Source organism: Mirounga leonina, unplaced genomic scaffold (assembly GCF_011800145.1).
Source record: "Mirounga leonina isolate KUSES-001 unplaced genomic scaffold, KU_Mleo_1.0 Mir_170, whole genome shotgun sequence".
Taxonomy (NCBI): domain Eukaryota; kingdom Metazoa; phylum Chordata; class Mammalia; order Carnivora; family Phocidae; genus Mirounga; species Mirounga leonina.
The window spans coordinates 19400479-19426852 of NW_023270433.1; the positions used below are offsets into that span (position 1 = coordinate 19400479).

General features: G+C 48.3%; 2 protein-coding genes across 4 annotated transcripts in view; one reads left to right on the forward strand and one right to left on the reverse strand.

Annotated features, from left to right (window-relative positions):
* ZNF618 (zinc finger protein 618) overlaps positions 1-26374 on the reverse strand; it is a 179832-nt gene that overhangs the window by 2857 nt on the left and 150601 nt on the right. Inside the window, exons 10-14 of one of the 3 annotated variants that reach the window (XM_035015992.1) lie at positions 19112-19351; positions 15144-15227; positions 13101-13145; positions 12087-12164; positions 163-264 (exon numbers count right to left, since the gene is read on the reverse strand). In XM_035015992.1, the coding sequence (XP_034871883.1) occupies positions 163-264; positions 12087-12164; positions 13101-13145; positions 15144-15227; positions 19112-19351 (549 nt within the window). The remainder of the gene's footprint in view (positions 1-162; positions 265-12086; positions 12165-13100; positions 13146-15143; positions 15228-19111; positions 19352-26374) is intronic. The other 2 variants (XM_035015994.1, XM_035015993.1) reach the window with 2 other exon arrangements.
* On the forward strand, positions 22404-22832 carry LOC118017777 (huntingtin-interacting protein K-like). The gene has a single exon (XM_035015995.1). It carries the CDS (start codon positions 22404-22406, stop codon positions 22767-22769), a length of 366 nt encoding a protein of 121 aa, XP_034871886.1. The 3' UTR covers positions 22770-22832.

A 26374-nucleotide genomic window follows, 5' to 3' on the forward strand; every position in this document is an offset into this window, starting at 1 on the left:
TGAGGTCACAACTCCCACAGACGAGGTCTTAGGTGTGTAAGAGCTTCGGAGGCGGTCTTGCATCACCACGAGAGGTACACGTGGTGGAACGGGGGGCTGAGGGGAGTGGCCAGAGCCGGGCTAGTGGTGCACGGATGGACCTCTGGCCTGGGAGAGACCTACTGTTGTTGGCGCTGTTCCTCTGGGCCTGGGGTTTCCACTTCTCTTCTACAACAGCAGGCGGCGATCGGGACTGGTTGGAGGCGATGTTGTTCTCGTTGTCCGCTGCGGGCACAAAGGGGACAGCGTGTGACCCTGAGGTGCAAGAGGGCTGCCAACTCACCGGATGAGAACGACAGCATGGCGGGTGAAGTCCAAACAAGGCTTTCAGGACTCAGGCCTGGGTCCAAACCCTGGCTCCTGCTCGACAACATCTGATGCTTGCAAAGCCTCAATTTTGTCACTTGAAAAAATGAAGACAGAGCACGCGGATGGGACACACGTGCTGAAAGGACCAACAAGAGAAAATGCAGGGAAAGACTGGAGCATGGGGCCAGGTGCAGAGTAAGCGCTTGGTGGGAACTGCTGATGCGTGCTGATCTGGGGGGCCCCACGCCCACACACGACCCCATGTTCTGGCTCAGAAATGGGCAAGGGATGCCAGGTACTGCAGGTGGCCTAAGGGACCTCACACTCTCTCACTTCTCTCAAGTGTGCTTTTCTCATCTTTTCAGCTTATTTACTAAAAATTGAATTACCAAGGAACAAAACCAAACCACAGCCCTATGTGGTACTAAGTTCTCAACCTCCCTCCCTGTCAGATGTGGAAACTGAAGCCCAAATACAGGAAACGATTTGCCCGGAATCACAAAAAAAACAAACAAAGGCAGGGCTGGGACAGACATCCCAGGTCCCCTGATTCCTAATGCCTGCTCCATGCATTTCCCTAACCTTTGTTTACTTGTACATAAGCAACTGTATCAAAATGGTACATGCCGGGCACCTGGGTGGCTCAGTCAGTTGAGCTTGAGCATCAGACTCTCGATTTTGGCTCAGGGCATGATCTCAGGGTTGTGGGATGGAGCCCTGTGTCCGGCTCCGTGCTGGGCGTGGAGCCTGCTTAAGATTCTCTCTCTCCCTCTGCCCCTCCCCACCCCCAGCCCACACTGTCTCTCAAATAGACAGATAAAATGGCATATGCTTATTCTCCTTCCTTCACCGCTACTTCTTTGACATTTTTATAGAATCATTTGAGTAGAAATGGTCTGAGTACCATGCTTGTCATTATAAATGACCACACAGTCTCCCATCGAATGATCCACCATGGACTGCTGAACTACACACTGAGTGCAGTTTCTGGGCTGTTCCCAAAATTACTGTTCTGCTATGAACCTACTTGCCTAATATTCTACTATCATTTCTCCCTGCTTTTGTTGTTGTTGTGGGTTTATTTCCCCGAGACATCATCTTACAGGTAGAATCACAAATGCAAGGAGATGAATGGGCCACAGTAACCCCTGCTCAGGAAGCCAGCATTTTCCATTCTTCTCAGTTCAAGGCATAAGGCCTTAGAGGCCAAGCCACAATTTTCATAGCAAAAGAGGCTTCCCCAGTATCTACATGCTCAGCCCTGCAAGGCTAATTAAGAAACTCCAGGAAAAAACAACCCCCCCCCCCCCCCCCCAAAAAAAAAAACAACAAAAAAAAAAACCCCCCCCCCCCCCCCCCCCCAAAACAAACTGACAACAACAAAAGAAACTCCAGGACATCCACTCCAAGGAACATAGCACAATCACTAGGAAATGTGGTTGCATAGACTGTAACAACACAGGAAAATGCATGATGAAAAGATCTCATCACAATTTTATACGTATTATTTATACTTGTATTTTAGACTTAAAAGTCAAATACAAATCCATGCATCAAAAATAGACCGGGGGGGGGGGGGGGGGGGGGGTTTTCACTTCCCCCTGAAGCAGGACCTGCCACAGGAATTGCTCTCCTGTTGGAAGCAACTGTGAATCATGATTCCACTGCTTTCAGACAGGTACCCCGGGGCTGACCCCAGAAAAAGGGGGACAAATGCGGTAAGTAATACGACTGACCCAGCTGGTCCGAAAGCAGTTTGCAGGCTGCAGCACAGGGACAGGGAAGGGGAACAGAGCCCAGTGGTCCTGTTAATTTGAAGAGGCAGAAGCCAATATTTAGGGAGGCCGAAGGGAGCTAGAATTTACAGGGAAAGGAGTTACATAAAGAAAAGAGCTCTAGAGACCTTCAGTAGGGTTCCCTGAAGTCGGCTGAATACTCACCTGCCCAAGCACAGGGTCAAATTCCACAAGACCGGGTAAAGAATCACTAGAAAGCAGCAAGCGGAGGGTGGGGGGCTGGGGAGGAAATAATCTGTATTCCCTCAACCAGAAAAGAGAGGCCACAATGCATAAGGAATTGGGTAGGGTCCCTTCACTATGGGGCAAAATTAACCATAGATTAAGGACTGCACTAGACCTGCCCTAATACTTTTTTTTTAAGATTTTATTTATTTGAGAGAGAGAACAAGTGGGGGGGGGGTGGAGAGCAGAGAGAGAGGGAGAAGCAGACTCCCTGCTGAGCAGGGAGCCCAAGGCAGGGCCCAATTCCCAGGACCCTGAGATCATGACCTGAGCCAAAGGCAGAGGCTTAACTGACTGAGCCACCCAGGAGCCCCCCTCTGCCGTAATAGATCTTAAGAGTAAGCCTGCAAAGTATGAGGTGGTCCTCCATAACTAAACTGTAAACCAGAACAAAGTTCAATGTTTTTTCAAAATCTAGCACCTAACAATATAAAAATTCACAATGTCAATTATGCAATAAAAAGCTTATCAGGCATGCCAAATAGTAGGAAAATATGACCTATCAATCAGGAGAAAAACCAATCAACAGAAACAGAGCCACAAAGGACAGAGATAATGGAATTACCCAATAAGCAACTTACAGCAACGGTTATAAAAATACCCATGAATGTGCTCAAAGACATGGAGGGAAACATGAATACCATCAAGAAGGAAATGGAAGATGTGAAAAACCCACAACTAAAACTAACCAACTCAAGTGGAACTTGTAGATATAAAAATAAATTGTCTAGGGAAACAACACACTATATGGGGTAAAAGATCAGATGCCACAGAAGAAAAAATCAGTGAAGAAAGCGCAAGAGAACTACCCAACATGAAAAATGAAAAGGGTAAAAGGCTGAAGATAATGAACAGAGCATGGACACTGTCAGACAGACAATTTCATATACATACAACTGGAGTCCCAGGAAAAGGGGGTGAGGCAGAAAAAAATATCTGAAAAAATGGCCACAATTTCCCCAAACTGGATTAAAAGTATAAATCCAGATTCAAAAAGCTCAACTGACTCTAAGCAGAATAAACATCAAGAAAATACCACCAAGGCACAGCACCATGACAAAATTGTTGAAAACCAGTGAAAAGAGAAACTCTTAAAAGGAGCCAGAGAGGGGGAGAAATTAACGCACAAATGAACAACAGTAAGAATGACAACAGACCTGGAGGCAACGGAACAAAAGTATCAACAGAAAATATCAACCTAAAAAAAAAATTTTTTTAATCAACCTAAAATTCTAAATCCAATGGCCGTATCTTTCACAAATAAAGATGAAGTATTTTTGAGATAAAAAATTTTCAAAAAGGTCAGACCTGCACTTATGTAAGAAATGTTAAAGGAATTTCTTTGGGTCTTAGCAAAAACGACATCAAATAAAAATCTGAATCTACAAAAGAAATGAAGAGTGCTGGAAACTACACATGTGGGTAAATATATATATATTATATTACATTATATTACATTATATTACATTATATTACATTATATTATATTATATTATTATATATATATAAAACGTTCCCTCACTTTTATACTCTTCAAGAGATAAATGACTTCTCATTAGAAAATAATAACAAATTGTAGTAATAATATGTACGGTAAACTGTAGGACAAGAATATCACAAAGAGGGGCGCCTGGGTGGCTCAGTTGATTGGGTGATTGCCTTCGGCTCAGGTCATGATCCCAGGGTCCTGGAATCAAGCCCTGCTTCCGGCTCTCTGCCCAGCGGGGAGCCTGCTTCTCTCTCTGCCCCTGCTTGCCCTTCCCCATACTTATGCTAATAAATAAATAAAATCTTTAAAAAAAATAATAAAAGACTTGGCTTGATGAATCAATGGAAATAAAAATGGAATCATAAAAAAATTCTCAATCCAAAATGAGGCAGAAAAATGAGAGAAAGAGCAACAAGGAAGAAATGAGATGATTAGGAAACAAACAGCAAGATGGTAGATTTAAACCCAATAATATTAAAATTACATTAAATATAAATGGTCTCCACATTCCAAATATAAGTCAGAGACTATCATACTTAGTAAAAAGGCAAGACTCTACTATATGTTATGTATAAGGAACCTATTTAAATATGAAGACAGGGTAAAAGGCGGAATAAAGGTACACCATACAAATAGTAGTGAAGAAAGCTAGTGATGTTTTGTGATGGTATTACAGAAAAAATAGACCTCAGGACAAGAAACATTACCAGGGATAACAAGAGACCCTACACCATGACAACAGGGTCAAAACACCAAGAATAACATAATAATCCTAAACGTGTATATATCCAAACGCATGAAGCAAAACCTGAAACAAGAAGTAGACAAACCCACAATTATAACTGGGGATTTCAACTCTCTTCTCTGAGTAACTGTTAGTTAGAAATGAAAGAAAAGGACTGAACATAAATGAAGAGAGAGTGGACAAGATCAAGCAGCCTAATACACATATAATTGGGTTCCCAAGAAAGGAGGTAGGCAGAAATATAGTGAAATCACGTAAGTGGTCTCTGACCATAACTGAATGAAAAATTAGAAATCAGTAAGAAATAGGTCTTTGGAAAAATTGCAACTATTTGAATAATAAACATCACACTTCTAAAACCACATGGAACAAAAAATATAATAAGGGAAATTAGAAAATGGTTTAAACTTAACATTAAAACATAACCTTTCAGAATTTATGGGATCCACCTAAAGCGGGGCATATTTATAGCATTAAATAATTACATTACAAAAGAATAAAGGTTTAAAGTCAGTGTTATAAGCTTCCACCATTAGAAAGATCTAAAGAGGAAGAGTAAATTGATTCTAAAGAAGAAAGGAATTCAGATAGCTAAAAGCAGAATGAATAAAGAAAATAAATACAATAGAGAAAAATAATGAAACTAAAAGCTGATTCTTTGTAGAAATGAAGAAAAATGATAAACCTTTAGCCAAAAAGATTAAAAAAAGAAAAAGGACACCAATTATCAGTATCAGGAATGACAGAAAGTGACATCACTACATATGCTACAGATACAAGAGGGGTTAAAAATGATACAAGTGAGGCAAACAAATACCCTAAAACATACAAAGTACCAAAGTCCACTCCAGAAGAAACAGATAACCTGAAATAGTCCCATATCTATTACAGAAATTGAGTTCATAGTTAAATAACCAATCACAAAGAAAAATCCCATATGGGTTCACTGGAGAATGTGATCAAATATTTAAGGAAGAAGTAATACAAATTCTACACAAATTACTCCAGAAAATAGATGAGGGAAGAACATCTCTCATTTTATGAGGCTGGCATTACTCTGATCCAAAACTAGAGCAAAACACTGCAGGAGAAGAAACTACAAACCCATATTCCTCATAAACATCCTTAACCAAGTATTAAACTAAATACAGCAATATATTAAAAAAATAATACATTGTCACTAGGTGGAATTTACCCCAGAGATGTAAGTTGAGGTTAAAAATAGAAATCCAATCACTGCAATTCCCTATACTAAGAGAAAATAAGAAGAAAAATGATCTCTATGAATATAAGTACACATTAAAATGTGAGAAAATTCAGAGGTGCCTGGGAGGCTCAGTCAGTTTGGTGTCTGACTCGATTTCGGCTAGGGTCATGATCTCAGGGTCATGGGATTGACTCTGTGCTTGGTGGGGAGCCTGCTTGAGATTCTCTCCCCTTACCCCCCACCCCACGTGCTCTCGCTCTAAAAATAAGTAAGTCTTTTAAAATATGTGACAAAATTCAATAGCCACTCATGACAAACTAGGAAGAGAAGGAAACTTCCTGGACCTGATAAAGGAAATCTAAAAAAAACTTAAGTCTGCTGACTTGATAAAACCAAAAAGATTTTAAGCAAATACTATGAACAATAGTATTCCAACAACTCACATAACCTGGATGAAATAAATTCTTAGAAAAACATAAACTACCAAAAACCAACTTGAGAAATAGAAAATCTGAACAGACCTATAGAAGATTGAATTAGTGTTCAAAATATTTTCCACTAAAAGAAAAAAAAGCAAAGTCCAGATTCCGATAGCTTCATTAGTGAATTCTAATCATATGTTGAAGGAACTCTTCACAAATTCTTCCCAAAAACAGAAGAGGAGGGAACATTTCACAATTTATTTCACAAGGTGAACATTATTCTGATACCCAAATCAGACAAAGAAATTACAAGAAAAGAAGCCACAGGCCACTATCTCTTAGGACTACAGACACAAACATCTTCAATAAAACAGAGCAGCCAAATCCAGCTATAACAAGTGGGATTTACTCCAGGAATACAAAGTTGGTTCAACATACAAATATAACATATTAATCAAACAAAAAACAAAAACCACATGATCCCAATAGATGCAGAAAAGGCATGTGACAAAATCTAACACCTTTTCATGATAAAAACAATCAGCAAACCAGGAACTGAAGGGACCTTTTTCAACCTGACAAAGGGCATCTATGAAAAACCCACTGCTAACATCACACTTAATGGTTAAATCCTGAAAGCTTTCCCCCTAAGATCAGGAACAAGACAAGAATATCCATTCTCAACTCTTTTATTCAATGTGTATTAGCGATTCTAGCCAGGGCAAGGAGGAAAAAATAATAATTTCAAAAATCATCCAGATTGGAATGGAAAAAGTAAAATGATCTCTATTTGCAGATGACATGGTTGTGTACATAAACAATCTTACGGAATCCGTGCGCACACACAAAACTCTTAGAACCGGTAAGTAAGTTTAGCAAGGTTGCAGGAAACAAGATCAACATACATGAAAAAGAAATCGACTGTATTTCTTTATACTAACAAATGAACACCCCAAAATTAAATTAAGAAAGTAATTCACTTTATAATAGCACCCAAAAGAATAAAAGTTAGGAATAAATTTACAAATGAAGTGCAGGATTTGTACACTGAAAACTAAAAACATGGTTGAAAGAACTCAAAGACGACTTCAATAAATGGAAAGACATTCTATGTTCATAGACTGGAGGAGTTAATATTGTCAAAATGGCAATACTCCCCAATTTAACCTAGATTCAACACGATCCCTATCAAAATTCTTGCTGGCTTTTTAAAAGAAATTGACAAGCTGAGCCTAAAATTCATGTGGAAATGCAAGAGATGCAAAATAGCCAAGACGATCTTCAAAAAGAACAAAGTTGGAAGTCTCACACTTCCTGATTTCAAAACTACTGCAAAGCCACATATTAATCAAGTTAGTGTGGTACTAGCATGAGGACATACAGATTAATGGAACAGAATTCAGATTTCAGAAATAAACCCTCACACTAACGGACAGTTGATTTTTGACAAGGATGCAAGGACAATTTAATGGGCGAAAGGATAATCTATTCAAAAGCTGGTGGTGGGAAAACTGGATAGCTGCATGCAAAGACTAAAAGTAGGACCCCTCCCTTGATAACTCATACAAAAATTAACTCGGAATATACTCATAAAAGTAAAAGCTAAAACTGGTTTCTTAGATAAGACACCAATAGCGCACATGATGAAAGAAAAAAATAAATGGACTTCACCAAAATTTAAAACTTCTGTGCTTTAAAGGCCAGCTACAAGAAAGTAAAAAGACAACCCACAATACGGGAGAAAATATTTGCAAGTCATGTATCTATAGAGGTCTTTCTACCTAGAATATGTAAAGAATACTTACAATTCAACAATAAAAAGACAAAAAAAAAATTTAAAAATGGGCAAATGATCTGAACAGACATTTCTCCAAAGGAGATATTCAAATGGCCACTAAGCACAAGACAACATCTTCGATGTTATTAGTCATCAGGAATATGCAAATGAAAATCATAATGAAATACCACTTCGCACATACTAGGATGGCTAAAACAAAAAGTCAAATCATAGCAAGTACCTTACTATGAAATCACACCCCTCATACACTGTTCGTGGGAATGGAAAACAATCTGGTTATTCCCAATTAAACATGAGTTATCACGTAACCCAAAATTTCCACTCCCAGGTGTACACCCCGTATAGAGTTAAAAACATATGTCCACACAAAAACGTGTACTTGAACGTTCACAGCAGGTGTGTTCCCATAATAGCCCCAAATTGGAGATAACTTAAATGCCTATCAACTGGTCACAAGATAAACAAATTGTGGCATATCCAAACAATGGTGTCCTACTCGGAAATAAAAAGTAGTGATAGTAGTTACTGATAACACAGAACATGGATTCATCTCCAAAGTATGCTAAGTGAGAGAAGCCAGACACAAAAAATTAAATGCCATGTAATTCCATTTATATAAAATTCCAGTAAAAGCAAAACTAGAGCAAAATGAAGCAGAGAGTGGTTGCCAGGGCTGGGCTCGGGGAGGGGACTGGCCACTAAGAGGCAGGAGAGAACTTTTGGGGTGGATGGTCATGTTATACATCTTGACTGCGATGTTGATCAGATGACTCTCAGTTGTCAAAATGGTCAGAACGCACTCTTCAAATTAGTGGATTCCATGTACATAAAATTCTATCTTCGTAAGTCCAATTTTAAAAAAATGAATGAAAAGAAGCCCATTCAAAGAGTAACAACAGTGGTTAGCTCTGAGTAGTGAGATCATGGCTGATGCTTCATTTCCTAACTTCTCTGCAAGTTCCCGATCTCTTTTAATGAGCAGATAGTACATTTAAAATGGGGAAACACACGTTCCTAAAATAGGAAACCAGCAGCCATTCTTACCAACTTTCTCCACCAGTGTACAGGGGTTTGAAGGCCCAGGGCTCAAACCCAGCTCTGCCCTGGTTGTGGGGTATGAGCTTAAGCTAGCCGTTCAACTTTCTGGGCCTCAGTTTCCCCCTCCTTAACCAAAATGCTAGGGTGGGGCGAGCTGCCAGGGTGATTCCCTCATCCTCTGCCTTTCTGCAGGACCTGGAATGGAGAGGACTCAACCTAGCAGTGGGGAACAATGTCTACTATCAGTTGACTCAAACGACTTTTTTCTCCAGATCCCACTGATACCACTCCCGACATGGGTGAGGTACTTGGTAAATGCCCTGTGAAAAGGCTTGATTTATAGCTTGAGCTGAAAATAAAGTTTATTCAGTGTGGCGATCCCCTAAGTACCAGAGGTGAACATGTCCAGCCCCATCTGCAAAGGGCCGGGTGCAAAGTTGGGAGTCAAGCCTATCTCCTGGGGAGGGACCACTGCAGGAAGGAGAAAGCAGCTGTTCGGATAGAGGACTGGAAAAGAGGTACCTGTTGCTCAGTATCTGAGACTGACTGTACTACGACCCTCAATGTGTGACATATCCAGACCCTTCACCCAGCCTGTGAGAGCGATGACCGGCCCACTTCACAGATGCGAAGCTTGAGGCCCAGAGAAGTGAGCTACTCCAAGGGAAGGCCTGGCACCGTGCGAGAGCTCAAGTGATGTTAGATATTTTTTACAAGCTCTGCAGCTTTGGGCCAGTGATTATGTTCTGTGAGCCTCGGTTTCTTCATCTATGTAATGGGGATGAGAACGTCAGCCTGTTCAGGAGATCTAACGACATAGCCTCGTCTGACCCGTAGTAATTGCTCACTAAATGTTAGCGATCTCCGGTATTATTACTGCCAAAACATACCCTGGAACTGTCACCAGGGGCAAGACAAATTTTCCTACGGCACAGAAAAGAAGTTTATTAGGGGGAATTACCTTGTGCCATTCAGCAGCCTCTTAATGAGATTGGTGTTATTCAAGGCTGATCCCCCTTATCAGCGACACTGTGAACTGCACAGATCATGACGCTTAATTTTTCTCTACGGAGTCAATCCTTTAATCCTGACTCAGCCTGGCTGGGATTCAGGCTGGCTTTGCACTGGATTGCCCGCAAGGCATTCTCTGCCAGCAGTGGACCAGAACAAAGCGGCCCAAAGCTCTCCCTAGAAAACAAGTCGGGAGGCTTGGGAGCCATGGGGCCACCACCGGCCCAGCCTTGATTTGCATTTTAATGGCCTCCACCCAACTGCCTGAGGGATGGGGAAGCACAGGCACCCAGACAGACTCTTCCCTAATTAGCCTCAGCAGCCAGAAGCCAACAGGGGGGCAGGTGGAGGGTCCGGGTTCCAGAGGAGGAGGAGTCAGCAGAGCTGGAGTATGGGAGGCTCAGGTCCAAGAGGTGTGCCTGTCACTGGTTCCCACAGGGTCCAGTCTGAACGCCTTCAGCAGGCACCCGAGGCCTTCCGTGGCGAGGGCCAGTTGCCAGCCAAGGCAAGCAGGAGGGGTGAGGCACGTGAAGACTTTAGCAGGAGGGCAGCCGGAGAGCACAGGTTTTTGAGATGGAGAAGGAGGCGGGGGGAGAGGACACGGATGGACGGATACGAGAGAGAGAGACACACACACACACGTACGTTTCCTGCCCGGGTCACGTGGCCTGGAGACACACCAGAACTTGGAGCTCACACGCCAATCTGGCTCAGCTCTGATTTTAATGAGTTCATTAGAAATAATAGTTCCCCCCACCGAAGAGCACGTGACTGAGCGCCCACCCAATGACTGCGTGCAAGGGACCAGACGGACACAATGAACGAAGAGGGGTCCCGCTCGCAGAACAGAACAGCCCCCCGCCTAAATGAGAGTCTAGCCCTGCGCTAGGGCGGGTCACACCTGCCCTAAGAGGGGCACGAGCTGCAACAGTCGCCATCACAGACCACCGTTCCTGCACCGCCCTGCCCGTCAGGCGCTTTCCTCCCACCACTTCCAATGCCCCCCGCCCCAGGGCCCAAGGAGGCCTCGGAGGGAGGGGCGGCAAGGACCGCTAGCTGAACCCCCAGGTTCCCGTTTCTCTTGGCAGTGTGTCAGGCTGTCCCTGGACAGTGGCGCTGGGCGTGCTCCCGCCCCTGGAATGTGGGCACATAGGTCACGTGTCACTTGTGATCCAAAGTGGTGAAGGAGGAAGTGTGTTTCTCTCCCCGCCGCCCAGTCCCAGAGAGGGAGGCTCTGAGGAGCCAATGGGGAGGACGGAGCTTCGGTCACCGAGCTCAGGGCCAGCCAGCCCGGCCACCTGCATTAAGCTGTGCTGTGACCGCAGAAGTGATTATGTCAAACCACTAGAGAATTTGGGGTTTATCTGCCATCGCACGTAGTGTCTGCCTGACTGAAACAGAAACTGGACCAGAAGTGGGGTGCTACTGTGAAAAAACCCTAAAAACGGGAGGCATGGCTCCGAAGGCAGGACGGTTGAGAGGAGGATGCTAATACTACAAGCCTGGAAGGTGGCAGAACAGCTGATAGAAAGGACACCTAGGTAGTAAGCCACCAGCCGGCAGGCAGCTGGTCACCGGGGACTTGCCTCGGGCCTACAGACCCCGGTGTCAGGGTGGGGCCCGGGGCACGCTCCAGTTTGAGGACGGCTGCTGTCACGTTTGGGACGGTGTTACAACGAACGTACCTGCTCGGAGACGGGGCTTGGGCCCAGGCTGCCCCGGGACGATGCCTCGCCCCTCCCAGCCCCTGCCTCGGCTCACCGAGATCTCAAACCACACTCCCTTGCCCCCTCGACATCCTTCCTGGTCAGCTACCATGGGGCCTTCAGGCTCAGCGCCAGAGCCACAACCTTCAGGAAGCCTTCTTCAGCTCGTCCCCCTAACGGTGCTCCCACCCCCCTCCTCAGGACAGACCTGCCCTGGGCGGCCGCAGGGCTCCCTGAGGACAGGTCCCAGGCCCGGTGCCCATTTCCTGAGAAAGCGTGGCCTCCGGGCAGGCTCCCTTACCTGCGTGGGACTGCATGTGCTCCAGCAGATTGTTGTAGAACTGGAACTGGATCCCACAGGCGCCGCAGGTGTACGGTTCTGGGGCGGGAGGGGGAGAAACGAGGCAGCTGCGTTAGGGTCAGAATGACCCCGGATGCCCGGGAGCTGGCTGGGGCTCTGCGCTTGGGGCTCCGGGCCCAGCCTGTCCGCCCCTGTCACTAACTGCTGAGGGAGAAGCTTGGGGAGAGGGAGGAAGACCTGCAGATAAAGAGGCCGTCTGATTCAATCAAGCAGACATTTATTGAGTGCTTACTGTGTGCCAGGCACTGTTCTGGGCACTGGGGAGGGGAGGGGGGCAACACTGACGGACCAGGTGCTCTTCTGGGGCAGGGCCACGTCCCACATGCTCCGCAGACATCCGCGCCGAGGAAACAGCTACATGAGTGTATGAACGAAACAAAAACCAGGTGAAGAGTACAGAGCACGGTAAAGGGAGCGGGAAATAAACTAGAGAGAAGGGCAGAAAGTAGAGAAGGCCGTAGAAAGGCGAGAGGACACAGGACAGGTGAGGACAGGGAAGACAGAGCGGGCGGGATGGGGCCGCATGCGCAGGTGGACCTTCCACCTCTGCGTCCCCAGCACTCAAGCCAGTGCCCGGCACGGGGAAAAGCGGAAGGAAGAGGAAAGAAGGGGGCCAAAGAGGAGTAACGGAGAGACGCAAAGGGCGGTTGAGATGGGCTTGGAGGAGCTGTGTCCTGAGGTTGCCCCCGCGAGTAGCAACGGGAAGGCCTGGGTTCCTGCCAGGGCCGGGGAGGGCGGAGGCAGGCTGCCTGTGGTCAGGACTCTGCCTCGTCCCCTGTCCGGACTCCCCCTCCCACCTGGGGCCAGGCCCTCCTCCTGCCTCGGCTGGCTGCCAGGTCTGCCTAGGGGGTGCCCAAGGGCAGGCGCTCTGGGGAGGTCCTGAGCAGGTGGCCGGCTGAGTTCACTCCCTGCCCTGCCTTGCCCTCTCCAGCCCCCCATGGGACCGTCACTTACTCTGTAGGAGAGGGAAAGGATTGGAAATCAGGGGACTTGCAGTTTCTGCAAAAGAGAAACAGTTTAGCTAAGTCTCTTCCCGATCTGGTGTTCTGAGATGATTGTCATTACTTCCGTCCTCAGGAAGCAGTGAGCCATCGGGGCTCGAGGAGGATCTGAGAGCCAGGCTCACATTCTGGGCTGGTGCCGGAGCACCAGGCAGGGCAAAGTCAGCCAGGGCCATGCCTCCAGGACACCCTCAACTCTCAGAGAGTGAGCCCACAGAGCTCTAATGAGGAAATGTCCACGTGTGGCTGCCCCTTCAGGAGAGGGAGCTGGGAGCGGCTTCTAGATCCTGGCGCCAGACACCAGAGCAGCCTCGGGGAGGGGTTCTGCTCACTGGCGTTGTCGAGTGAGCCTCAAGGGCAGAAGGCAGCAGGGGAGGACCAGAGGGACTGGGCCCGGGGTCCTGGCCCCATCCCTTACAGGCTGGGGACCTGGACCCATGACTGACCTCTCCTGGGCCTCAGTTTCCTCGTCCAGAAAATGGGGTTAACAGTAACACTGACAGCCCACCCCCGCCCCGGGGCTGTGGTGAGGATGAAAACAGGTGAGACACGTACAGCTCTGAACACAGGCCAGGCACGCAGTAAGCGCTCAATAAATGGTGGCTGCCAGCACTTCACACCGTCCTCCCCAGTCCCCCAGTCCGAGGGGCAGCTCTGCAGGACCCAGAGGCGGGGGGGGAGACACGGCCTGGCTGCTGAGGCGAAGGCTCCCCGGGAGGGGGTGCCTCCTGTGTGGCCTTGGGCAAGTCACCCCATCGCTCTTAGTGCCGCCTCGGGGAGGCTGGGTTACATTTCTCAAAAGGGTGAGCCGTTTGGAAAAGCCGCACGCGCTCTACGGTTCCCGGGGCTACGCTGACATTCCCAGCCCTCCCCCCCCCCAACCCCCCCAGCGCACCTCACTCGCTTCCCCTCGGGGCACTCCACGGATCACTTGGTTTCCTTAAAACCTCCGCCACTGCCGCCACAACAGCCCGCACGGGAGTGTGTCACCTCCACCGGCCTCGCTGACTGCCCACCACCACAGGGACGTGTGCGGGAGCCCCGCTTCCCCGCGCAGGAGAACGCGAGGCTGGCCCCAGTCCCCAGCATGCAGGCGCTGCAGCCGGGGCTCACGCTTCGGCTAGGGACCAGAGCCGGAGCTCAGCGTACTGGGCAGAAGCCTCCACGGCCGAGTCCGTGCTCCTGGCTGTGTCATGAAGACCCTGACTGATGGACCCCCGTCTGTGCCTGGGCGGCCAGCACCTCATCTGCTGAGCTCGGCCACAGCTGCACAAGAAAGCGAGGAGGTACCCTACCTTACCGTAACCCAAGTATCAGAACTTCTTCCCATCCTGCCCTGGTTGCCCCTGTGCAGACCGGCTTGCGGGGCCTCTTTCGGACAGGCCCCCAGGGCCCGGCTAGGCTAGCTGAGGTCGGTCCCGGGAGAGGCCTTCGCGGCCCGTCTTCAAGGTGCGCTAGGACAGCCGCCAGGGGGCGCCAAAACACCACCGGTCACCACGGCCAACCCGAAGAGGACCTTTAGACGGCCTCTGGTCCAAAGTGGGGCCAGAGCTTGGGGTCTCTGGCTCTTACGCTATAGTTCTCTCTACAACACCGCCTCTGCCTGTCCTGGAAAGAAACTGGCTGCAACGTTTACTCTAAACACCTAGCACGAGCTCTCTTAACTCCCCTCCACCCCGACACCCCCCCCCCCCGGGGCCATCTGAGTCAATGCTGCAGGCTATGGGGAGGTCGAGTTCCTCTCTCCATGGGGACGGGGAAGAGACAAGAGCAGCGGTCCCTGAGATGCCCCTGAGGCCCAGACGCAGGTCCCTGGAAGAAAACACCCTTCCCATTTCTGCCTGGCCCTGGCCCCCTCCCTAATTCCCTGCCTGCCTTGTCCTCCCAGGAACACCATCATGTACCAAGAAAAGCCCAGCCCAGAGCACCTGCCACCACCAAGGGAAGGAGTGCGTGGAGGTCACAGCACAGGATGGTTGTCACAGGGCACACTCACCGCTGGAGTTTTGGGAACTGCTATTTGTCTCCTCAAAGTGGTTTTGTGCTTTGCCTTCTACTCTCCGACTGAAAGCGCTTTCTGCTGGGTGGCGACAGGAGAGAGCAAGAAAACACTGGTGACTGGTTAGCACTACAAGGGCCCAGGGGAAGGGCATGCCACAGGGGACTCTGAGGCCAGGGTACCCCGGAACTGCCCCGTCCGGGGGCTGGGAGCGTCCAGGGCTTTATGCTGGGGAACCTGCAGTGAGAAGGGCTCTAGGACCCCAAACCAGACCCCCAGCTCCTTGGGCTCACCTGACTTGCCTGATACCTTGTCAGGGCCCCAAGAGATCGCCCGCACAGTGCCCAGCGTGGGTGGAGGGCCAGGCACGAGGGCACGCGTGTGTGACCTGAATGCCCAGATGAAACCCAGCTGAGTGGGCGATGGCAAATAGGCCTGGATCTCCCATCTTTGGCTCCTAAGGAGCCACATTTGTGACACTAAGTCATCTGGACCTGCCACCCACTACTTCCTCGGCCAGAATCTGCCGCCACAGGCCCCACCAAGGAGCAGGGAGGGTGACAGACTACTTCCTGCTGGTGGCTCTGGCGGAACAGGAGGGCCAGACAGCGGATTCCAGCGCCACTAGCCGAGTGCTCCCTGGGTGGCAGGGAGGGCATCCTGGGAGAGACAGTGTGACTGGCAGAGCTGGGGCAGCCCCACACCCTGGGAGCCCAAAGACCAGATGAAGTCTGCTCAGAGTTCATCTGGGGGGAAGGGACTGGCTCCTTAAGGGATTCTGGGGCATCTCCACCTGGAGGTGGCACCTTCCCGGCGCTGACTGGAAACCTGGAGCGAAGAGATGGGGTCCGATCAGGAGGGAACTGACCGGTTTAGTTCCGACCCCCACCCCCACCTGCAGAAGGTTCTGAAACAGAATATAGGCGCTAGAAGGCAGCTTTGCTCTTGGCACAACGCGTCTGTGGGCCGCTCTAGCAGATAAAGTCTTCTGAGAGCAAGTCCAATGCGGATGAGCAGCTGACCCAGTCCCTTGTAAGGGCAGACAACTCTCACAAGGACATCAAAGGCTCTGAGAAGCTCAACCCGAAAGAGACCCATTTCGCTTGTGTGACCCAGCCTTCCCAAATATATTTAGCCACCGAAGCCCATTTTAAAAATTCCTTAGTATCCCTCAAAATTGGTGATTGCCCGGAACCCACTTTGGGAAATGCCACCGTCACCCAGCCCACCCTACGTCAGAAGGGCAAGTGCTCAGACCGTGGGGGCCAGGGTTCCAAACGAGGATGGGGCAACGGGGAAACAAGGATGGGGCAACAGGGAAACGAGGACGGGGCAACGGGGCAAGAAGCCGCAGGTGGCTCCTACAGGCCCTGCTCTAAGCCCAGGCTCCCGACCCCAATGACGCCTCCCGACGCCGAGGCCGTTGATAACATCGCAAGACCCGCTCTTCAAAATGTGTCTATGAAAACACCTGGGCTGACGGCTACACATTGGCCCACCTCACCAAGAGGTGAGGGGCTCTCTTTGCCGATTTACAGAGAGCCCCTCAATTCTTCATCTGGGGTTGGGGGTGGGGGGGTGGGCTCTCATTTACGGAGCACCTACTATGCACCGGGCATGGTCACACACCTTACACCCATGGTCGCCCCCAGTCCTCCCGATAGAGCTCTGAGATCCACACTGTCATCCCCACTCTACAGGCAAAAAGACAGGGAAGTGAGGTTGCCCAGTTCCGGAGCTGGGTGTACTCCTAACCCATCGGATGGCAAAGTAAGGAGAGTTCGTTCCTAGGGCAGATGCAGTCTCTTGAAAAAGGTCTGGGGTAGGGAAGTGATTCCTTTCTCCATCTTAATCCCTGTGCGTTCCTTCAACGCTTACCCGTCTGTGGTGTTCCATGCAGCCTAACCAACATCTCAGTATGCAGCACGGAGCTTACAGACCCCTACCATTAGTCCCCCATTGCTCAGCTGACGGTGCACATTCGGAACAGCTCTCCAGGCATCAACACCTCGGGCCGAAAACCAAGGGGGTGGGGGGCGCCGTGTGCAAGCAGGCTCGTACCCACGGAGCACGGCCTGCTAGCGGGACGGGGGCAAGGACAACTTCTGGCTCTGACGGGTAAGGCCCTGCTCACCCCCTGCTGTCCTCCGCCCTGTGAGCCCCACAAGCCTTCCAGGCCACACGGCGGCAGCCAGAGGCACGTCCCATAGCTCACTGGATGCGCGGAGCTCCGAGGGCCACCACAGGCCACACGGCCCTTGCAGGCAATTTTCTGCACAAAACGGTCAATGTACAAGCTCCCAGCCACAAGGTCAAGAGTAAAAGCAAGATGGGAAAGCCAGGATCCCCTTATTTAGTTGAGCCAATATCCACCATCAAAGAGCCCACAATGACCAGTCTGTCTCCAACCAATTTATGACTACTGTTGCAAAAATACAACTGCTATGGCTTTTCTCAGCGCAGTACCTGAAAAATCATTACCTTCAAGGTTGACTGACCACTTACTCCTCTTTTGGAAGACCTAAGCACAATAAACTTATCCTCAAACATTTTTAAGAACCAAATCTTTGGGGCACCTGGGTGGCTCAGTTGGTTAAGCCTCTGCCTCTGGCTCAGGTCATGATCCTGGAGTCCTGGGATTGAGTCCCACATCGGGCTCCCAGCTCAGCGGGGAGCCTGCTTCTCCCTCCGACCCTCTCCCCTCTCGTGCTGTTTCTCTCTCTCTCAAATAAATAAATGTCTTAAGAAAAAAAAAAAGAGAGAACCAAACCTTTGCCCCAAATGAGCCTCCTGAACCACAGAGTAAAGGTAAACACAACCATCTCATGGCTATGTGGTTGGTCCAATCTACTGTTTCACTTAACTCAGGTCTCAGGTCTGAGTTTGAACGTTTATGTATTTCTCTGATGGCTTTGGGCCTCCTGAGGGCAAGGAAAGGCCCACAGTCCAAGGACAACGTCATGACTCTTTCTTTACCCCACACCCCGGCGGCAGGCAGCCCAAGGCTCAGTCCACCCAGATATGAATGAGGATTCCTGACAGCCGCTACTCAGCATCGGGGCTGTCGCAGGGCGTGTCTCATCAGTTTTCCGGGGCGCGGGGCTGCTGAGTACCTTTCACGGCCTGATACCCTCCTGCAGCCACAGCCCCTTCCTGCACGAACTCAGAACACACTGGGGCTGGCACCCACTGCTTTCCTGCTGGGCTAGGGGAGGGGCTTCACAGGTCGTACCAGGCAGGGGGAGGCTAAGAGAACAGAGCTCTGCTTCATGGGGAGCAGCTCTTTCTAGAAATGTGTTTTTAGATTGGGTTTTTCAGGAAGATGGGGGATGCAAACTCATGCCAAGAAGGTCCAGGCAGGTGATGGAAATGGATGAACGGGACTGGATGCAAGACAGACAACAGCGTGATCACAATGAGACATGACACCTGCCACGTGGCCACTGTGTTGGGGAGGCAGGAGGGAGTGGTGAGGACCACGGAATACTGGGCAGTATGTGCTCTATTCAAGGGGGCCGCCGTGGCTCAGCCCCAAGCCAACTGCTACCTTCCAGGAAAGTGGGCCCACCTCTGTCAGATATGATTTTTCAACGTCAGCAAGAAATCAAACGTCTTACACAAAATCTCCTGATGCTCAAATGTTGGCAGTTAATTTAAAAAAAATTTTTTTTAATTCCTTAGGCCATGACTTGGGAAAAAAATACTCTCCTGCTTAAAAAAAAAAAAAAAAAAGTTTGCAAACCATCAAGCACAAACCCTCTGATTTAGGGTACGAAAACCTAGGCTCAGAGGGTCTACGTGGCTTGCCACGGTGGAGGCACAGTGAGAGGCACCCAGATCTGTCCCAGAGGGCCACGGGACCTCCACTCGCTCTTGCAAGGGAACAGGGACCCCAGGCACAGCTGTGGCAGGTGGGAGCGGGGTGGGGAGTGGTGAAGTGTGAGCATAACATAGGCCATCGGTACCTGCGGTCGCCTTGCTTGCCGGAGATCCCGAGTTTGGAGTGCGGAACGTCTGGGTTTGGGTGGCTGGAGGGGTGCGGTGTAAGAGGGTGGCGCATCGGACCACGGAGGCCGGAGCCTTTTTCCCCGACTGGTTCGTCTGGGTCTTCGCTGCCACGAAGCGTGGAGACGGGGAGACCTCCGGATGTGAACACTCAGAGCCCGTGTCTGGATCGTCCGGTGGCTCCCACCCGGGGGCAGTACCTGAGAGGGTCATGCTCTCAGTCCCCGTGGGCCCTCGGAGCAGGCCGAGTGAGTGGTCTCTTGGGCCACAGAACCCCATGCTCAAGGGTCAAAACCTCTTCTTGGTCCATAGAGAGCAAAGGCTCTCGCTCTCACTCAGAGCCTAAGAAAGTCCAGGATTCTAGAACCTTCCCCAGCTTCTCGAGGGAAGCCTGATTGTCAACTAACACTCAGTTTCCCAGAGGCCACTGGCCAGCTCACTGGGAGGATCACCCATAACCCTCAACCAACCCAGGCTCTCGGTGTCTAAGAATGCAGCGTATGACCTGTGCTTGGGGCACCTGAATTGTCAACCCAGGCCCAAGAGCATTTTCTAGAACACTGGCTCTGAAGCCTCTTTTCCTTCCAAGGCAGGCTGGCTCAGAAGTAATGACAGAAAGCAGACAGACAGGGACGTGCCAGGGTTGACTGGTGGCGGTGGGGAAAAACAGAGGGGCTCCATGTAGCCCCGGGGTTTTAGAGGAAGGGGCGCTGATGGACTTGCCGCTCTCGGGGACAGCACTTAAGTCTACATGCTGCTTGCACCCAAATCAGTGCAGCAGTCCCCTGGTGGTGTCTGGGGAAGCCTGGGTCACCATTTCCCAGACCCTCTGCCTCCCTCCCGAGTCCTCTGCAGAAGCTGGAGTCGCTGAGAACTGGGGGCTGACCCCCAGGTGGTCTTCACCTCTGGCGGTCCCGGGCGGGCAGCAGTCCAGCTCCTTCATGCCACCCGGGGCCCTAAACTACTAGGCCACACTCCCACATTCAACACAGAACAGGAGGGGGACAGTGGTCTTCTGGCTCAACTGCAACCCTCCCCCCGAAGGCAAGAAGGGGACCAGGCAGCATGGGAAGGGGCCCCTTCGGTGCCGCTGCCCCCCTGCCTCTGGGGGTGGAAGAGGGGCCTTGTTATACCCCTGGCCCCAGGACAGTGTCCATCCTCAGCATCAGACACTCCACCCACTGCTTTCAGGGCCAAAAAATAAAAAGGCACTTCCTGACCCTCCACCTTGGGCCATTCCTGGCACCGGTGAAGAAGCCCAGGCCTAGAGAAGTGGGAAGCAGGGCTTCACCCAAGGTCACACAGGAGAACGCACTCTTCGGTGCTTTGTTCACCAGCCTGAGACACTGAGATGAGCTCAGAGGACTCGGCTGCCCTCCTGTCCTCTTGGAGGGTACCCCCTCCTCCATTCACAGTGGTGGCCAGATGCCAGGAGCGAGGGCACACTCCGGTCACAGCCCCCTTAAGCAAGCCCTCACCCGCCCCACCCCAGCCCCAGGAGGAGTCCCCAAGGCCACCGTCCGCAGAGGATACAGGTGGCCCTCACTGTCTCAACTCCCATTCTCTGGATTCTGGCTTTCTTAATCAGAAACTAGAGAGGCTTGGGTGGAGAAGGACACATCCCTATGTTCCCTCCCTATCTCTTTCTCTCCCTTTTGGAGCCAAGGACCATGGAGGCCCCTGGAGGCCAATCAAAAGGGCGGCTTGTCTCACAATTTCCAAATGTTTTTAGCCACAGAACCTACACATCAAAGTCCATGGTATGTGTCCAGGCTTCTGTCTCTGAGCTCCCCACTGCCTCCCTAAAGCACAGTATGGGGACCAAGTGTGGAGCAAGATGAACCCACCTCTGAATGCCAGGTCCCTCCCCTTCGGTCTCTGTGGCCGTAGCCTCTTAACTTCGCTCTCTTAACCTTAGCTCCCCCCCACCCATGCCCCTTTTATTCACCAAGAAAACTGGTGCGGACCAGCCTCTCACGGGGATTCTGTGAGAACCCAAGAACACACAAGATCCCAGGGTACACGGCTCTTCACATGTAAGCAGCTATTACTGGTACTTTTGACGGATAAGGAAACTGAGGCCCAGAACGTTCAGTCACTTTAAGGGCCACACGAAAGTCCGTGTCAGGATAAGACAGGAGTCAAGCTTGCCAGCTACCTGAGGGGCCCTCTGCACAAGGCCACGTGGTCTCCTTTGGCCTCAACCCACACATCCCAGGAACCTGGGCACAAGGGACAGAGAATTTCTGAGCAATACACTGAGCACGTGGCTTTCATTCTTAAGCCCCAGTCTCTACCCTGAAGAATGGTTTCTAGAAGACCCTCCGGATCAGTTCTTCCCAAGGTCTACAATTCCTGATGTCAAAATCCTGGCCCCTCCTCCCCTGTGGCAGGGAGCTCAGGGACACCCACGAAGCACATGATGTAAGAAATCTTCAGGCACCTGGCCTGGGACCGGCTCACCTCTTGCCTTTCCCATTCTCTAATACCCTCTCTCTCTTCCAAGCCTTGTGGCCTTTGCACATGTTATTTCTTCTGCTGGAATGATCCTCCCTCCAGTTTTTGCCTGGGTAACTCATGCTGGTCCAACACACCTCCACTTAAGCATCACTTCCTCTGGTACCCGTCCCTGACACCTCACCTGATCATGTATCTTTCAGTCTTTCTGTCCCCTCCCCTCGCCCCTTCCAAGCACTGATCACCACCCATACCGATACACGGTGTGATCTTTTGATTGGGGTCTCTTTTCCCCAGTAGCCTGAATGCTCTGTGAGGGCAGACTGCCAGCTAGGCCCAATCATGCACTCAGGACCTGGCACAATCCCTGACACACAGAAGTGCTCAAGAGGTGTTGTGGAATCAGAGAATCAATGCGTGAATGGCCAGAAAAGCAAAACTCAGAACCATTCAAGCAGAGCACATCAAAGACGGGATGTCGCAGAGGAGACATGAGAAGCTATGTCCTATGTCACCCTCCCATCAGCCCTGGAGGTATACCTAAGGCAGAGGGGCACTCAGAGCTCAGAGAGGTACAGGAACCACTCCAGGGTCACAGAGCAGATAGGGATGGAGCAGGATGAACTTCCCAGACTCCTAACTCCTTTCACTCAACAGTGTGCTCCATCTGTGGACCTTCTCACATGGAATGTTATCAGGCTGGAATTCCTACCCAAGTTCTCACCAGGAAAAGAAGAGCGAACTTCAGACAGACTGGCTGACTGCCCTTATAAAGAACACACATGAGGGATCGATATGGCTACCGAGGGGGATGTGGAGCTGGAGTTGGAGACTGAGACCAGCGGCCCAGAGTGGCCTCCCGAGAAGCCACGGAAGCATGACAGCGGTGCGGCGGACCTGGAGAGAGTCACCGACTACGCAGAGGAGAAGGAGATCCAGAGTTCCAATCTGGAGACGGCCATGTCCGTGATTGGAGACAGACGGTCCGGGGAGCAGAAAGCCGAACAGGAGCGGGAGAAGGAACTGGCCAAAGTCACCATTAAGGAGGAAGATCTGGAGCTGATAATGACAGAGATGGAGATCTCAAGAGCAGCAGCAGAACGGAGCTTGAGGGAACACATGGGCAACGTGGTAGAGGCTCTTATTGCCCTAACCAACTGATTTGTGCTTTCTCAGACCCACTCACTGGATTATTTTATTTCAATAAAGATGTAGCCTTTTTTTTTTTTGCAAAAAAAAAAAAAAAAACACACATGAGATGTTTACATCTAAGAGATATTTAAAAATAAGAAGACTACTGAGGTCTCTCCTGTCTGTAAAGCTGAAAATTCAACAGGAGCAAAAAAAAAAAATTCAGAGAATATAAGGATTTGAGAAAAGTAACCACGGGGCTACTGAGAGCGTAGAGAGACCAGGGGGGCTCCCTGAAACCTTCACGAGGCGGAGGAGGGTGAAGATGCATTCGAGGCAAATGGGAAGAACGTGTGCAAAGGCTGGAAGAGGGAATGCGCGGGAGCTGTGGCACAAGGAGTCTCATTTGGGAATGCCTCTTCATGGAATTTCATCTTAGGAAGAGAACTGCAGACCTTACTCCTCTGGCCATCATGGCGTTCCCGGTGTAGGACTAAGCCCTCCTCCAGATTCAACTGTGAAGCTGGACAAAATACAGGAAAACAGTTTTCAGACTTTTAACAGTAGGCAGCGCAGGGATGTGATTCACAAGGGAAGCCCTGATGTGAGATCACTCCCGTCTCTGCCTGGACACCTTCTGGACCACGGCACGGGGGTGGAGCCCAAAGAAGGCACTGCAGTCTGGCTGAATGGAGGAGACAATGGTCAGAGTTCAGGGCTTCTGAGGTGGCTGGAATTAGCAGGATATAATAATGAAAAGAAGGGAATTCTGAAGGGAAAAAAAAAAAAGAACTCCAGAAATGTGCAGAGGGACCCCCTTAAAGTATATGGCTGGATGCCAAACTGATTGTACAAAAGGAGCCTCTGAAAAGTCTGGCAGGTAACTGCTGCTGGGGGCTGTGAGCCAAGGAAGGATTCAGGAGTCTCACAAGATGAGATGTCTGAGTTCCCATCTGCCACAGAAGACGGACCTTGTTCAACACCTCGAGCGTTTAGTTTGGGACCCAGAAAGGCCAGGCCTTAGAAGGATTACTCTAACCCTAGAATAAGAACAACCGGAGACCCACCCTAACAGTTTAAAAACAAACCTTTGAGGTATGAAGCCGATCTGTATGTAAAGTAACTGCCTGCCATAACAAAATCCAACACTTTTCAAAGGAAGATAACAAACTCCAAATGCTCAACAAACATTGCAATGTGCAGCACAGAATAAAAAATTACTTGTGAGGCAAAGCAAGAAAATGTGACTAATAATCAGGAGAAAAATATCAATCAACAGTAACATACAGACATGACAGGGATGACGGAATCTGCTGACAAGGACCTTAAAACAGCTTTAATAGATATGCTCAAGGATTTAAAGGATAATATGAACACAATGAAAAAAGAAAGGCTTTTAAAAGGGAACCAAATGGAAATTACAGGGATGAAAAGTAGGGTAGCTGAAAAAAAAATTCACTTGACAGATTTCTCTAATAAAACAGACTGCATACTAGAGAAGAAAAGAACACCAAACTTAAAGACAAGGTACTAGAAACTATCCAAATTGAAGCTCAAAGGGAAAACAGGACTGATAAACTAAATGGAGCTTCATCACCAAATGGTTTAACACATATGTAAAGTCTCAACAACAGAAGAAAGAGAGATTGGGTAATAAGAATATTTGCAGAAATACTGGCTGAAATTTTCCGAATCTGATGAAAAATATAAACCCACTGAACCAAGAAATTCAATGAACCTCGAACAGAATCAACACAAAGAAAACTATACACCAAAATCAAGTTGCTAAAAAAACAGTAACACAGAGATATATTTAAAATCACCCACACAAAAAAGGCATATTAAATATAGAAAAACTATCAGAATAATCTGACTTTTCATCAGAAACAACATAAACCAGAATATAAAAGAATGACATTTTTAAAGTGCTGAAAGAAAAATTTCTCAACTTAGAATTTCATATCCAGAGAAAATATCCATCAAAAGAACAGGTGAAATAAAAACATCTTTAGTTAAGAGATTCTTTCACCAACAGACCTACAATATAAGTAAGTGTTAAAGGAACTTCTTCAAAGAATGAGGGAAAATGATAATAGATGGAATTCAGATTCATACAAAGGAAATAAAAGTACAGGAAGTGGTAAATATGTTAGAAAATAAAAAAGCATTTTCTCATTTCTTAGTTAACAAATAATTGACTGTTTAAAGCAAAAAGAGTAATTGTTGGGTTTATAACTTATGTACGCATGGACATATGATAAGAATAGCACAAAGGACAGGAAAGTAGTAAATGGAAGTGCACTGTTATAAGGTCCTTAGTGATGTTATGAATTAAATTTGTGGTAGATTGTAATACATAAAAGATGTACATTATAAACCACAAAGTAACTACTAAAGAAAAAGAGGTATAGCTAGAAAGCTAACAAAGGAAATTTTTTTTTTTTTAAGTTCTCAATATTAAAGAAGGCAAGAAAAGAAGAAAAAATGAACAAGATGAGATGGGACAAACAGAAAAAACAAAACAAAATATACAAAATACAAAAAATATGAAATAAAAAATTCAAACGTATCAATAAATAACATTAAATGTAAATGGGTGAAACACTTCATTTAAAAGGCAGGGATTACCAGACTAGAGAAAAGAGTGAGAACCAACTATATGTACACACTTCGAATAGAAAGACACAGAAAGATTAAAAGAAAAAGATCAGAAGAAATATACCATGCAAATACTAATCTTAAGAAAGCTGTAGTAGCTATATTGATATCAGGTAAAGTAGATTTCAGGACAACAGTTATTACCTGTTAAATAAAGAAATTAAGAAATAAAAAGATAAATAAAGGTACTGAACAATTTTAAAAGGGTCACCAAGACATAATGATCCTAAGTGTGTGCACCTAAAAGCAAAGTTTCAAAGTACATGAATCAAAAACTGACAGAACTAAAGGGAGAAACAGCATATCCACAATTAGAGTTGTAGATTTTAATGCCTGCCTCTTAGTACTTGATAGAACAAGCACATTTTTTTTTTTAGCCTAAAAAGGTATAGAGATTTGAACAACATTATTAACCAACTTCACCTAACTGACACTATACTCAGGGAATACTCCTCCCAACTCATTTCTAAGAGGCCAGTTTTACCCTGATACCCAACTTACATTACAAAAAAGAAAAGTACACTACTGGTTGGAATGCAAAATGGCATAACCACTTTGAAAAACAGTTTAGTTGTTTCTTAAAAGTTAAACGTACACCTATCATATGATCCAGCTATTCCACTCCCAGGTGTTTACTCAAGATTAATGAAACCAACTGCCCATACAAGTACACAAATGTTCAGAGCAACTTTATTTGTATTAGCTCCGAACTAGAAACAACCCAAATGTCCGTCCACAAGTGAATAAAGCAAACTGTGGTATGTGTATCTATGCAATGAAATACTCATCAATTAAAGGGAATGAACTACTGATACATGCAACCATGGATGAATCTTAAAACAATCATGGTGAGTAAAAGAAGCCAGACCCCCACAAACACACAAAAAGGATATATACTGTAAGATGCTATATATGCAATATTCTAGAAAATGTAAACTAATCTATAATAACAGAAAGTACATCAGTGTTTGCCTGGG

Coding starts and splice junctions, on each gene's coding strand:
- LOC118017777 (XM_035015995.1), top strand. CDS start 22,404: ATGGCTACCGAGGGGGATGTGGAGCTGGAGTTGGAGACTGAGACCAGC.